The following is a 15,995-nucleotide window of genomic DNA, read 5'->3' as shown; positions in this document are numbered from 1 at the left end:
TGACGTTCTCCATCCATTCTTTTAACATACTAATTTTTACCACAGAGCCTTTACAACTCACTGTTCTCTCCTATTGGAATATTTTTCCTTCACCTGTCCAAATGTCTACTTTCTTAACCATTTTCAGGTCTTATTCAAATGTTACTTCCTCAGAGAAGCCTTCTCTGACTATCCTTGGGAAGGAAGGTAGCACCCCTCCCAGTCTTAATTACATAATCTTGTTTATTTCTAAAACAGCACTTACCACCTGAAATTACCGTGATTATTTATTTATTTTTGTCTCTCTACAACCTCAAGAATGTTAAGTTCCATGAAAACCTAGACATTTTGTTCTTCAGTCTATCTATCCTGTTAAGCACCTTACTCAAAATACACACAACTATATTTGTTGAATAAAAAAATGAATAAATTTTTTAAAGATTATTTCTTTCTTTCTTTCTTTATTTTCAGAGAGGGAAGGGAGGAAGAGAGATAGAGAGAGAGAGAAACATCAGTGTGTGGTTGCTGGGGGTTATGGCCTGCAACCTAGGCATGTGCCCTGGCTGGGAATCAAACCTACGACACTTTGGTTCACAGCCTGCGATCAATCCACTGAGCTATGCCAGCCAGGGCAAAAATGAATAAATTTTGAGGAAAAAAATATGCTCACCAAGCACAGTATCAGTTACCATATGTTCTGTACAACCTTAGGTGAGATGTATTTCACAAGGCAGGTCACTGCTTGCTAATCACTTTAGTTCTCCTTTAGCCAAATAGGGTTGTTTACCCAAACCCCAGTAAATCAAAATTATTTTTTATCAGAGAAGTGGGAGAAGCATCCTTATAAGAAAAGGGAAGAGTTCATAAATGCTTCACCAGCACTTACTCAAGGGTACTACATCTTCTTGTAAGACACTATAAACCACATTAGACTTTGTGTATTCTTCCCTGGTATAATATAGTAATAGGAAGGAATATCAAGGGATGGTGATTATGCTTTTCTACTTTAGGATGTTGATATGCAGGAGGCCAATGGTGACAGTTGAGGGTGAGGTGGGTTTGATAACATTTTTTATTTAAACTATAGTTGGTTGACTCGGTTTTAATAGAACATGTGGCAAATAGGGCCAAGATCAAGGTTCCAATTTTTGAACACTTAATTTGTGTCTAAGCCATCTTAAAATACTCTGAAATAGTCACATTATAAACAAAAAATATCTGACAGCACATACTCTATATCATACGTCATCAAAAAAGGTAACTGCACTAACCCAACTTCTAAGAAAATGTTTTTAAATCTGGCCTACCCTCGTTTTTACTCTTTGGATTAAACACTGCAACTACAACACAAAGCACTTTAAAAGACTGCTGAACAGATGGACATGTGAAGTATCCTCCCATTTTAAAATTATTTGGCAATCTCTATAAACAAATTATTCTTCTGAATAAAAACTTGGTTTTGGTAATGAGTAACAGAATTAGTGTCAAAAAGTCAGTTACTTAAGCAAATCTACTTTGAAACCTTTTAAAAACCAAACAAATGTATTTTGATACTAATTCTTCATATTTCCTGAGTCTGAATCTATTTTACAAGTGATTTGGATTAAAAACTAAGTAAATTGTGAATGGTGATAGAAAGTTGTTTTTAAATATGACTTACAAATTAAGAGCAGTTAACTATTACTGGGCTAGGAGTACAGTACAGACAAAACAAGCAAAGGATTAGAGGCTTTTGAAGCAGGTACAATGTCCTCTGGGGTAAAAGGAGAACATTTGAATCTTAATTTCTTAGAAAAATCTTCTTGGATTCAAAAATAACAATTTTCTTTTTCCCCAAGGGATAAACTTTTTCAGAATTTACAAGCAGTGGTGCTAGATTTTTTCACTCTCCTAAGAGATAATTTATCATTCCTGAATAAACCAATTTAAAAACATAACGTCTGAACTCCCAAGCCTTTGTTTAGTTTAGTTATTCACACAAATTTTGAGGATCTTTTTGGTATCTCTATCAAGAACATGTTTTCCATATTTATACTGAAAATTCCAAAAGCTTCTTCACATGTTTTTATTCTTACACTCCAAAACAATGCAATAGAAAGAACCTAGAAAACTAAAGGTTGAGAAACAATAATCTATACAATTTTCTATTTTTAATACACTAATGCTTGTTTTATGCTTTTAAAAACAAGTTACTCTTAAATCAAATATACCTCTGCCTGGTTCTTTTTAATACACCCGATTTTTAGCTTCTAGTTCCCTTTTAAAATCACCTCCACATTTCAAGCTGTTAGCTCTCTTTCCTTTTTTAAAAAAATTCTATTTTATTGATTATGTTACTATGGTTACCCCAATTTTCCCCCCTTTGCCCTCCTCCACCAATACCCCCATTTCCTCAGGTAATCAATCCCCACACCATTGCTTATGCCCATGGGCCATGCATATAGGTTCTTTGGCTAATCCACTTCCTATACTGTATTTCACATCTCTACGACTATTCTGTAACTTAACTACCAATTTGTACTCCTTAATCCCTTCACCTTTTCACCCATTCCCCCAGAACCACACCCTCTGGCAACCATCAAAATGTTCTCTGTATCTATGCTTCTGTTCTGCTTGTTTGCTTAGTTTGTTTTTTAGATTCATTTGTTGATATATATTTATTGCCATTTTATTGTTCATAGGTCTGATCTTTTTCTTCTTAAATAAGTCCCTTTAATAGTTCATATAATAATAGCTTGGTGATGATGAACTCCTTTAGCTCCCCCCCTCCCCCGAAGCTCTTTTACCTGCTCTTTGATTCTAAATGATATCTTTGCTTGGTAAGTAATCTTGGTGTAGGTCTTTGCTTTTTATGACTTTGAATATTTCTTGCCAATCCCTTCTAGCCTGCAAAGATTCTTTTGAGACCAGCTTTTCTCTTGCTACTTTTAAGATTCTCTCTTTACCTTTAACCTTTGGCATTTAATTACGATGTGTTTTGATGTAGGCATCTTTTCTCTTGCTTTCTTTCAAAACCAACATATACACACACAGGGGTGGCAAAATTAGGGTTACAGTTGTAATGCAAATAAATAATACAATAATTAATACATAATACAAGAATAAACTATTTCACATAGAACTGTAAACTTTTTGCCCACCCCGTGTGTGTGTGTGTGTGTGTGTGTGTGTGTGTGTGTGTAAGAGCAAAAAATGGCCTATAGAACTTATCTAAAATTGTTAAAATGGGAGTAGATATAATGGCAATATGCCTATCACATATTATGGCCTTGACTAAAAGAGCCAAATGTTAAACAAAGAACTGTTTTCTCCAACTTCATTAATCTCAATTTTTGTATAATGGAAAAAGTTTAATACTCAATGAGTTGATTTTGGGCTTGCAAATAAATAGCTACCACAATTATTAATAACTGCAATTTGCAAAGTTATGTTCAAATGGTCTTTTCTACTATACCATCTTCTGAACATTTTTTAATATTATAGAGGCCCTTTCAACTTTTCTGTATAGGCCTGATATTTCTTTATACCCAATAAATCTCATTTCTTTTAATAGGTTTTCTGATCATCCATCCCTCTAAATGTTTAATTTTTGTGTTTTTTCTTTAATATAATCTCTAGGATCAATTCTTTATTCCTCAGATAAAATTCTACTCTAAATACTTCCCAGAAATCTCCTTAGGGAAAAAAATCCAGAAAGTTCTCTTTGCAAAAATAAAAATTTTAAAATGAACAGTAGAACCACAGAATCAATGAAAGATCATATTGTAATTTAATTTGTTTACATATTTGTTTGCAAAAACCCCCAGGATCTCTAGGTATAGCTACCAAATAAGGATATAACTCCTTTCCATTCCACCACATATCTTATTTTTATGATTATTATAGCTGGCATAATGCCTTGAAGAAAAGTTTTTTTAAAAAATATAACTACCTCATGCCTCAAAAGTAAAGAAAGAAGGAAGGAAGGAAGAAAAGAGGAAGAAAAGAGGTAAAAGAGAAGGGTTTCATCTTTGGGACTCTTTTAGACCTTGTTCTATGGAACCTCTCCGGCCGTTCCTGATTTGTGTCCTTTTGCTGTAACAAAGTTAAAATAGTTAAGTAAAGTTCTTTCCTGAATTCTGTGAATTGTTCTAGCAAGTCTAAGAGGGGAGTGGGAACCACTGAATTTGAAGCCAACTGCTCAAAAGTGAGAGTGGCCAACGGACCACTGACCTTGTGGCTGATGTCTGAAGGGAGAGCAGTCTTAGGAAGTACTATGCCCTTTGCTTTGAGTTTGGCAATATATTGGACATAACATATTGGATGTATGGTATTTAAAAATTGTATTAGATTTTTCTTAAAACACAAAGGAATAAAAATAAATAAAATACAAAGGAATTCAGAACTATTTTTAAAAACTAGGTAGAGGTTCTCAATTTTTTGCCTTTTCTATCTCTTTGCTTATTTTCATTTGCTTTTTGATTCCTATCTGCATTTTATGTTAAATTTTAGGCTTTCAGCACTTTACACATTATTATGTCCCTACTTCTCTAGTCTCTATGATCCACGCCTAAACACACTATTGTTCTGCATGTTTTCTCTCTGATTTGCATATAAATTTATCCTCTTCTGCTAGTCTCAACATTTGTTTTGTCCTATCTGCTCTGCATATTAATCCTTAAGTCAGTTCTTTATTCTTGTTTTCAAGCTCCTTTTCCTTGTTATCTAAAAAACAATCCATAGCGAGGGCCTACAAATACACACTCTTTAATACAAATCTAACACATTGTGCTTTTGAATACAAAAAGGTGACTAACAAACATAAAACAGTTGGAACATGGCAGGTATTCAATAAATAAATTTCCTTTGATTTAACTAATAATAGGTTAAGATTTAAGATAATCTAAATTCCCAGAGCAAATAAATAATAGGAACGTTTCATTAATTATTAGCAATGACAATTTGCTAATGCTCTTAACTTTTTTAAAATAGAGAACTCTCACTTCTAGCATCAGTGGAATAGTTCTATTTCAGTTAAAGAAATTCAACAAAGAAACTTGAAATGACTTACATCAATCCATATAAAGAAAAAATTAATCTGTTGATTCAAGAAAATTTCGTAACAAAATTGAATTTCTCAGAGTAAACCATCAAACTATAAAAAGGCTTAAATTATACCTGATGAAATAATTCCATGTCAATTTCAGCTTCTGACTTCCAAGAGTTTTCATCTGATTGAAATAAAAACAGTGGCTTACTAAAATTTTGAAAAAAAATTTTACTTTGCAGTTATGACTGTTTCTTTATAACAAAGTGAAATATGCAACAATCTTTATACCAGTATTATGCCTACTTACCAGAAATATTTTCTTGGAAAATCACTTTAGTTCCTTTCAGAAAGTTCTTGCCAATTAAAAATACTTCTTCCTCTCCTTTCACTGAACAGCTATGCAAGCTTTTCTTTAAAATTTCTGGCACTCCTGCTGGCTGAGCTGTGGGTATACATAAATGTTCCATAAAAAGAACCACCAACACTTATTTTTTTTTACCTAAAATCAATCCTCAATTGTTGTCTTTGTTGACCTCTACATTTGACTTCTTTTATTCTACAACTTAACGTTTACCCTAACAGAGAACAGAAAAAATAGAAAAGCCCCTATTAATTTTTAATAATTCTTATAAGGTTTTATGGGAATGGATTTATGTCTAAGATAAAGTTTTAATTTATTATATGTCATCTTTGTTTTCTCATTACAGAAATAATTAAGTTTTAAAATATGGACTTGGTCTTGTTTTTGTCTTAAAAACATTTTTTACAACTTCAATTTAAAAACATGCTTGTCCCACAATCCTAACCTTAAAAAACATGCTATGCCACTGTAAGATTTCTGAGGCAATGAGTGCCTCTGGGTGGTACTGGGGCTCCTTTAAGGATCTAGACCCAGGAGTCAGAAGACCTACACCAAAAGAATACCTGAACACAGACTGTATCCAATTAAGAATAATTCTACCAGGGAAATTTCCCTGAACTGGAATACCCTGAGGTTAAAAAGAAAATGCACTTGATTTTCAATTACAAAGACTATAAACCACTATTAAAATTAACAAAGAGGTTGACAAGCACTGAAGTGCCAGATCTAATGAATAAATTGTAATCAGCTTACCAACTTCTTCATGCCAGGATTTCCTTAAGAAAACTTAATAGGTGTTGCTTAGTAAATTAGGTTCCAAACAAGTAATATCACGGAAATACTGGGTTAAGCAAAGCTAAATGAATTTCTCCAAGCATTTCATACTCTGATGCACACTAAGTATCCAAGATATTAGTATAGTTTACAGTCTCCCCAATATATTTGACTCCCAAAACATTCTTCCTTAATGACACTTAAGTACTAGTTTTCTACCAGAATACTTTCTAGGATACTAGTGTATGTCAGTAAATACCTTTTTAAAAAAGACTTTACTTATTTATTTTCAGAGAGAGGGCAGGGGACAGAGAAAGAGAGGGAGAGAAACATCAATCAGTTGCCTCTTACACGTGCTCAACAGGACACCCGGCCCACAGCCCAGCCATGTACCCTGACTGGGAACTGAACTAGCAACCTTTCAGTGCAGGCCAGTGTTTAATCTACTGAGCCACACTAGCCAAGGCAGTAAATACCTTTTAAGTTCTCAAAAAGCTGTTCCCCTTAAGGTTAAGCACTTTGACATAGTTACACTATGGCTTTTTAAATTAATTAATTATTTTTTTAACCCTCACCTAAGGATTAGTTTATTGATTTTAGAGAGAGGAATGGGTAGTATGAGGTGGGGGAGAGAGTCTGAGAGAGTGTGAGAGAGGGAGAAGGAGAGAGAGAGGGAGAGGGAGGCGGGGAGAGACAGAGGGAGAGGGGGAAAGAGGGAAGGAGGGGGAGAGGAGAGACAGAGAGAGAGAGAGAGAAACATTAGTTGGTTGCCTCCTATATGTGCCCTAACTGGGACTCAAACCTGCAACTTTTTGGTGAGCAGGATGATCAATGCTCCAGTCAACAGAGCCACCTGACCAGGGCTGGTTGGTTGGTTGTTTTTTTTTTTTTAATTAAATTTATTGGGGTAACACTGGTTAATGAAATTACACTATTTGTTGTTTTAGTAAACCCTTATAACATATACACTACAAAGGTAAACATATATCACTTGTATCAACATCTAAATTAATGAGATATTCTAAGTTTTTAATCCTTAGATACTTACATATGTAGTAGTTAATTTATCTTTACAAGTAATGTGGGAAACTGTTATTGTAAAAATATTCACTGCTCCTCTTTCCCTAGTGGAAAGGCTGTAATTCTTGCTCTGTTCACATGGGGATTAGCCATGTGACTTGTTTGAATAATGAAATATGAACTGAAGTAATGTGCTAGTTCCAAAGAAAAGTTTTAAGAGCCTCACATGGTTCAACCATCTCTTTTTTCTTCCATTACAAAAATGGCAATATCCCAAATACTAGCAGGTTCTTCAGCCTGGATCCCAGAGTGAAGAGAATGGAGGTGCTTCCTGAACACACCAATATCATCATAAAGTCAGAGAGAAGTAAAAACTATTTTAAGCCACTGAGATTTTTTTTGATTGCTTATTACTGCAGCATCATTTAGCCTCACTTACTGATACAAACAAGTATCTTACCCTTATTAAATATTTAAATGGCAAATGAAATTTTCAGCAATGCCTGAGAGTTTAAAGAAATTATGAATATGTGTACATATATACTGTCTAGAACTCACAGGGTTAATGTATGAATACAATGGAAAGTTATTGGTCAGACACTGGCAATTACATATCCTTTTTAAATAATTAATTCACTGAACTAATTTGTAACTTTTTGGAGTAATAATGGAACTACATATTTGTTTTTAAGGGACATTCAAAATATGGTAAATATTTTTTATTAGCAAACAAGAGATACAAAATTATATGATATGTTGTATTAACAAAATGAGTGGAGAGTCTATAACCTTTCCCTCCATTTTCAAATAGTATGTGGAAATTCCATTTCACTGATTATTATCAGAAATTTTTTTCCTAGCTCATTTTTTCCTCTTACGTATTAAAGGCCTGAGATGGCAAAATAAGAACCCTCTGAAGGTTTAATGTATATTTACCTCCTATATATTTATATTTACATTACACAAAGAGCTAGTCTGTTACTGTCCAAGATAATTTAACTTTAAAGTTTTGACCTTAAATGGTTGTTTTTATTTAAAAAGTTGAATGCTTACCTAACAGGACAGACTTCACACTAAACAGAACTAAAGTCAGGATTATTTAAGCATTAACTGTTTTAGTTTTATCTTTAAGTAATTAGTAAGCTGACTCTTGAAAGTGATCACACTACTTAAAAAATTTTAACAACAAAAAAACACAACTAACCATTTTTCTGGTACTATAAAAAGTGTGTTTTTAGATGCTGTCAAATTATGGTCTCAGAAACAAAGCTGAGCCTTGGCTGGTGCGGCACAGTTGGTTGGGGCACCATCCCGTAAACCAGAAACTGAAAGGTTGCAGGTTTGAAACCTATTCAGAGCACATGCCTAGGTTGTGGGTTCAGTATCCAGTCAAGGCATGTACCAGAGGCAACCAATTGATGCTTTGCTCCCTCTCTCCCCCACAACCTTTCCCCTCTCTCTCCCCTGTCCTTTTCCCTCTCTCTAAAATCAATAAGCATGGCCTTGGGTAAGGATTAAAAAAAAAAGGCAAAGCTGAAAAAAAATGAATGAATATCTGAATACTGAAAACCAGCAAAACAAATATTTCAACCTGTCAAAAGAATTAGTAAGGCTTTTTAATAATGTCTGTGAAGAGAAAAAGTTTACTCAATGTATCTTTTTTCTTAAAGTTGTGATACAGACATAAGGGAAGTAGAAACTTATTAAATTCAGTCCTATTTAATACAATAAGCATTATAAGATAAAATCTAATATACTTTATTGAAGAAAGCTATGATTGGGCAAGGGAGACAAAAGAAAGAAATAAACAAATGGGACTATATCAAACTAAAAAATTTTTGAAGAGTAAAGAAAATCATTAATACAACAAAAAGACAACCTACTGAATGGAAGAAGAAGGGTTAATACACAAAATTTATGAAGAATTCATACAACTCAACATCTAAAAAACAAACAATCCAATTAAAAAGTGGGCAGAGAACCTAAGCTAAGTAAAATAAATCAGTTAAAGACAAATACTAGATGATTTCACTTACATGTGAACTCTAAAGAACAAAATAAATGAACCAACAAAATTGAAACAGACTCAGACATACAGAGAAGAGACTGATGATTGCCAAAAGGGAGCAAGGTTAGGGGACTGGATGAAAAAGGTCAAGGGGTTAAGAAGTACGAACTGGTAGTTATAAAACAGTCATGGGGATGTAAACTACAACACAGGGAATATAGTCAATAATATTATAATAACTATGTATGGTGCCAGGTGAGTATTAGAAATATTGGGCAGAGTACTTTGGGAAGTGTATGATTGACCACTGTGCTGTATACCTAATACAAAATAATACTGAATGTAAACTGTAACAAAAATTATTCCAAGACAGTAAACAGCAAAAAAGTATGAAGATTCATATTCCTAATTTGATATAGTATAACTAAATAATATAAACAATATATCAAAACAGAAAACATATATACTTTTATTGTCTGGAGAAATCTAAAGATGTCAAGAATGTAAAAGAGGCCCTAGCAGGCCTCTTGTTGGTTATTAACCAATAAGCAGAGCTCAGTTGGTTAGAGCATTAACCTTATATGTCAGGGTTGTGGGTTCAATCCCTGGGGTCAGAGCACATACAAGAATCAACCAATGAATGCAGAAATAAGTGGAACAACGAACAGCTGTTTCTCTCCCTCTCTCTTTAAAAATCAATAAATTAAAAAATAACTTAAAAAATATATAAAAGGGGATGGTTCTCCCATCCTCTTAAAAACAAATAAACACAAAGACAAGCAATGTATCCAATAGCCACTGTTAGACCAACAAGCAGAAGCAGGTCACAAGGCACAACATGAATTCTGGCATTAAGCCTTTTTCCATTGAGTGTCTCTAGATAGAATATCAAATATCTGTTTCCTCTCCTCCCTTCCACCTCTATCACCTTTTGGTCCCTCTTCATTTACTACCTCACTCTCATCTTCCTGTTTCCTTTTACCTCCCATTCCAATTCTAACCCTTCTTATTAACCTATTTCCTTTTCACCTCTCATTCTACTCCAACTTTTCAAACCAGCCAAAAAGGTTTTATTTATGGAAATAAACACAAATGAGAAACTTATAATGGAACAGACATTCTTATTTTTACTTTTTTAAATAAAGATTTTGGGGGTCTTTTCTTTCACTATGTATTATTTGTATGTTTACTTTTCCTCTTGCCTCATACACTCCACTCCAAAGCTTACTAAGTTCAAGCCTTGGGCTCCTTAAAATAGTCAGGATAAAATTAAAATTCTTTAGCTCACACATAAGTCTCTTTATGAAGGAAATCCTGCCTAGCTCTATTAGTCTCAAATCTTATCACTTCATAGATATCTTTTTGTTCCAATCACATCAAACTGTTTTTAATTCCCTTAAAAGAAGCAAACTCTTTCAAAGAGTATATCTTTTTTAAAGTTTTCTACTTTATTTTTTAAAATTTTATTGATTATGCTATTATAGTTGTCCTGATTTTCCCCCTCTGGTCCCTTCCACTGAGCACTCCCCATTGTTCATGCCCATTGGTCATGCTATAAGTTCTGTAGCTACTCCATTTCCTACCCCGCACTTTACATTCCCACGGCTATTCTGTAAATAATTCTTCTTCTGAATCCCCTCAGCTCTTCAGCCATTTCCCTATACCCCCTCCCATCTGGCAACCATCAAAATGCTCTCTGCATCCATGATTCTGCCTCTGTTCTTGTTTACTTAGTTTGTTTTTTAGATTCAATTGTTGATAGATTTGTGGTGTGGTTTTTTTTTTTGCCCTTCTATTATTCATAGTTTTGGACTTCTTTTTCTTAAAAAAGTTCCTTTAACATTTCATATAATAAGACCTTGGTGATGATGAACTCCTTTAGCTTCACTTTGTCTGCAAAGCACTTTATCTGCCCTTCAATTCTAAATGATAGCTTTGCTGGATAGAGTATTCTAGGTTTAGGTCCTTGCTTTTCATCACTTTGAATACTTACAGCCAGTCCCTTTTTGCCTGCAAAGTTTCTTTTGAGAAATCAGCTGATTGTCTTATGGGAACTCCCCTGTAGGTAACTGCCTGCTTTTTTCTTGCTGCTCTTAAGATTCTCTCTTTATCTTTAACCCTTGGCATTTTAATTATGACGTGTCTTGGAGTGGGCCTCTTTGCATCCATCTTGGTTGGTGACCCTCTGTGCTTTCTGGACTTGCATTTCTATTACCTTTGTCAAATTAGGAAAGTTTTCTTTCATTATTTTCTCAAATAAATTTCCAATTTCTTATTCTTTCTCTTCTCCTCTGGCACCCCTATCATGCAAACGTTGGGGCTCTTGAAATTGTCCCAGAGGCTGCTTATACTATTCTCATTTTTTAATTCTTTTTTTTCTTCTTGTTGCTCTGATTATTTTTTGCTTCCTCATGTTCCATATCATTGATTTGATTCTCAGCTTCATCCACTCTACTGTTGTTACCTTATAAATTGTTCTCTATTTTAATTAGTATACCCTTTGTTTCTGAGTGGACCTTTTTTTCTGCTGTTGAGGTCCTCACTAAGTTCCTTGGGCATCCCTGTAACCAGTGTTTTGAACTCTGCATCTGACAGATTGCTCATTTCCATTTCATTAAGTTCTTTTTCTGGAATTTTGGTCTGTTCTTTCATGTGGCCCATGTTTCTTTGTCTCTTCATTTTTGCAGCCTCCCTGTATTTGTTTCTATGTGTTAGGTAGAGCTGCTTTGATTCTGTGCCTTGGTAATGTGGCCTAATGTAGTAAGTTTCCCAGTAGGGTTCAGTGGCACAGCCTCCCCTATCACCCATGCTGGGTACTTAAGGTATGCCATTTGTGTGGGCTGAGTACACCCTCCTCTTATAGTTGAGCCTTGGTTGCTGTTAGCAGATCAATGGGAGGGATTTACCCATGCCAGTCAACTACAAGGAATGGCTGTGACCACTGAACACCAACCTCTGCCCTCTGTGGAGGATCAACTGTGCGGAGGCAGTGTAGTGTTGCTCCATGTCGTCTGTAACTGTACACTGGGTGCACTGACCCTGGGGTTCCTGGGTCAGCCCCCACCTGTGTTTTGCTTGGGCCCACTCTGCCTGAGCTATAAAAGCAGTCTAAGATGGCTGCTACTTATGCTGGGCTTGAAGATTCCCAGGTGAAGCCAAGCTGTGAATCTAGGCTGGCTGCTGCTAGTGCTGGGCCTTGGGCTCACTGAGGCCAGCTGTTGCTTCAGAGGATTTAAGAAGTTGTGAAGCATAAGCCAAGACCAGCCATTTATACAGAAAAGTAGCTTGGGTGGGCCTGTAGTTGGGTGGGTGGAGTCTCTGGGGATCTCCAAGGCAGGTCAAACAGTGTTAGCCAGGTTGATGGAGTCTCAAGTATGGCACCAGCCTGCCAACTCTGTGGGGGAGGGTTTAGAAAAGGGATAATGGCCTCTGCTTGCCCTGATGCCAGACATTTCAGTTTCTCCCTGTACACCACTGGTGCTTTCAAGCTGCTACCCTGATGCTGGAGATCAGAGGGAGTAAGCCTGAGTAAGTGAATCTGTGTGTGGGTTTTTTAAGAAGAACTGCTTGGGGATCCAGCAGTTTTTTCCAGCAACTCGATCCCTGCTGGTTCTTGCAGACAGAAGTTGTGGGAACTTACCTTCCCGGCACTGGAACCCCTAGGCTGGGGGGCCTGGTGTGGAACTGGGACTCCTTGCTCCCGAGATATTCCTCCCAAATGTTTATCCACTACATGTAGGTAATGGACAAGCCTGTTCCACCTCTGAGCCCCTCCTACCAGTTTGGAAGGATGTGATTTCTTTAACTCCATAGTTGTAAGACTCCATTCCCCTCAATTTCTGACAGTTCTGAGTAATGGTTGTTCTATAGTTGTAATTTTGATGTGGTTGTGTGAAGAGGTGATCCATGTCTGCCTATGCCACCATCCTGACCATATATTTATGGTCATATATTCATTGAATATATTTATATACACTTCCTTCTACCCAAAATGACCCTCATCTAAGTCTTATCCTTCTGGGTTTATCCCTATTTGTCCTTTAAGACACAGGTAAAATTTTACTATCTTCAAGTAGTCTGGATTAGAGATTCTTCTTTTCTATGTTTCCACTGTACCTTATATACACCTTTATATAATTTCATAGTATAATAGGGAGTTTGTCAGTTTTTACCCTAGCCCACTGGACTTGTAAGCTCCTTAAGCTATCATGTCTTTATTTCCAGAGTTGGGCACACTGTAACTATCCATTAAGTTAATCATGAAGTTTCCAAAACATTCATAAGACTCACTTTTGGAGATTAAGCGGCGTGTCTTTCTTTTTTAATGCAATGAGACTTGAACAGATAGCTAGGACTGAGAAGCACTGTATTTATACTGAATAAGTGACTGACTGACAATGAGGCATTATTTTGTTAGAACACTGTACTGTTTCTACGAATTAAACTGTAGCCTCAAAAAGCACAACTAATTATAGAAAAACAAAAACCTCACCTGAACAATTTTACTACCTTCCAAAATTTGTTGACTGATTCCACAAATATGAAAAATTTTAGTAACATAGCACACTGTCTTTTAAAAATAGGTCACAGAAAATGATTGAGGAACAGAGAACAAACGTTCAAATTGAAACTGATCAAAATAACTGTTCCTTTCAACATTTTTGGAAAAATGGTATTAAAACAGGGAGTAAAAGTATAGAAAATGGTGATTTAAAAAACTATTTTCTGCCCTGGCTGGCGTAGCTCAGTGGATTGAGCATGGGCTGCAAACCAAAGCATTGCAGGTTCGATTCCCAGCCAGGGCATATGCCTGGGTTGCAGGCCATAGCCCCCAGCAACCGCACATTGATGTTTCTCTCTCTCTCTCTTTCTCCCTCCCTTCCCTCTCTAAAAATAAATAAATAAAATCTTAAAAAACAACAACAAAAAAACCTGTTTTCTATGAGTCCTAAGATGGATTTCAGAGAAATGCTGAGCAAGAAACTACCATATGATCCAACAATTCTACTCCAAGGTATATACCCTAGAGAATTGAAAACAGGTCCACAAAAGAACTTGTACACACATGTTCATAGCAGCATTATTCATAACAACCAAAAGGTGGAAAAAACATCAATGTCCATCAACAAATTAATGGATAAACAAAATATGGCATATCCAAACAACTGAATATCATTCAGTTATAAAAAGGAATGAAGGACTGATATATGATACAATATTGATAGACCTTGGAAGTATAATATTACATTAAGTAAAAGAAGTCAGATACAAAGGCCACATATTATATGATTTCATTTATATGAAATGTCTGGAAGAGGCAAATCCAGAGAGACAGAAAGTAGAATAATGGTTGCCGAAGACTTGGGTGACAGGAGTATGGAGAGTGACTGCTAATAGGTACAGGGTTTCTTCTTGAGGTGGTGATAAAAATGTTATAAAATTAGACGATGATGGTTGCACAACTTTGTGAACATAATAAAAACCTCTTAATTTTACAGTTCAAAATTCTGAATTATATGGCATGCAAATTATAACTTAGTAAACTACTATAAAAAAGAAAGCATGCATGAATCTGATTGTTTATAAATTTAAAATAATCAATTAAATGTCTATATGCCAATACCCTGCTAATTAATTATAACTTATAAGTTATAAAATCTAAGAAGTAATATACACTATTATGTTATAAACAAAATAAAATCCTTACCTATATTCTGTAGTAGACACAAGCTCAAATCAATGGGCAAATAAAAATTAGATATCTCTTTCATCTACCATGTCCTACCTTAAACAATCAAGATTCCTTCCCTTTCTTGTTTTATAAAAAGTGAAACAACTCATCTCCATACCTGCATAAAGCATAAATTTTAGACTGTTTGCTGTCAGTTGGTTAGAAACCTACAAATGTGGAGGGCTGCTCTGATGGAGTGGATAGATTTATAAAGAAGTCCAGTCTTTTTTCTGTCAGTTTTATCAGTAATAAAGTTAATATTTTCATCTCAATATCTTTAACTCCTATGTGTCTAATTCCAATTACAAGGGAAACATTTATTAACTTCCTAAGACCTCACCATACATGAAAGTTCTTTATAAAACATAGATGCAATGTAGAAATAAGGTATTGCTGTGAAAATATTAGTTAATACACTTTCCTGTTGATCTAGAGTAATAATTAAAAACAATTAAAAAGCAATTTCATTTTGTTTCTAGTTAATAAAGTAAGATTGTCTGACCAACCTACATACCTTTGGGTAGTATATTCAATGAAAACCTCTAATGATCAAAGAATATTACATTTTGAACACAGGATGATGACATTCATTACATAGGATGATAGATTTTTAAAAAATATTTTATTTATCTATTTTTAGAGAGAGGGGAAGGGAAGTAGAAAGAAAGAGAGAGAAACATCAATGTGTGGTTGCCTCTGGCATGCCCCCACTGGGGTTCTGGCCTGTAACACAGGCATGTGCCCTGACTAGGAATCAAACCAGCAACCCTTTGGTTCACAGGCCTGCACTCAATCCACTGAGCTACACCAGCCAGGGCAGGATGATAGATGTCTTTAAAAAATCAAATCATTAATCCATCAGGAGAAGTGTACAGATCAAGAGGCTTACACTCTTGCCTAAAGGATTAAATCTAATTGATATTCATAGAAATTACTATTAGAAATGGTTTAAGCTAAATACACAATGTTTAAAGAAAAAAAGTCTGCATGAAATTCTATGAAAATAGTAAATTAATAAGAAGTATGGAAGCTCTTTATTACATAAGCTTATTTGCAAATTATTATTCTAACACTTCCTCTTTTAAAAGCGACA

General features: G+C 35.1%; 1 protein-coding gene across 11 annotated transcripts in view; it reads right to left on the bottom strand.

The window, feature by feature from the left end:
* The window catches only part of NFAT5 (nuclear factor of activated T cells 5), a 69,374-nt gene that overhangs the window by 25,192 nt on the left and 28,187 nt on the right, over positions 1-15,995 (bottom strand). For all 11 annotated transcript variants that reach the window (XM_036012102.1, XM_036012106.1, XM_036012111.1 and 8 more), the window contains 2 exons: positions 5,316-5,450; positions 5,137-5,189 (listed from right to left, as the gene is read on the bottom strand). In XM_036012102.1, the coding sequence (XP_035867995.1) occupies positions 5,137-5,189; positions 5,316-5,450 (188 nt within the window). The remainder of the gene's footprint in view (positions 1-5,136; positions 5,190-5,315; positions 5,451-15,995) is intronic.

Source organism: Phyllostomus discolor, chromosome 12 (assembly GCF_004126475.2).
Source record: "Phyllostomus discolor isolate MPI-MPIP mPhyDis1 chromosome 12, mPhyDis1.pri.v3, whole genome shotgun sequence".
Lineage (NCBI taxonomy): Eukaryota > Metazoa > Chordata > Mammalia > Chiroptera > Phyllostomidae > Phyllostomus > Phyllostomus discolor.
The sequence above is the reverse complement of the archived record's forward strand: the minus strand, read 5'-3'. Positions and strand labels throughout refer to the sequence as shown.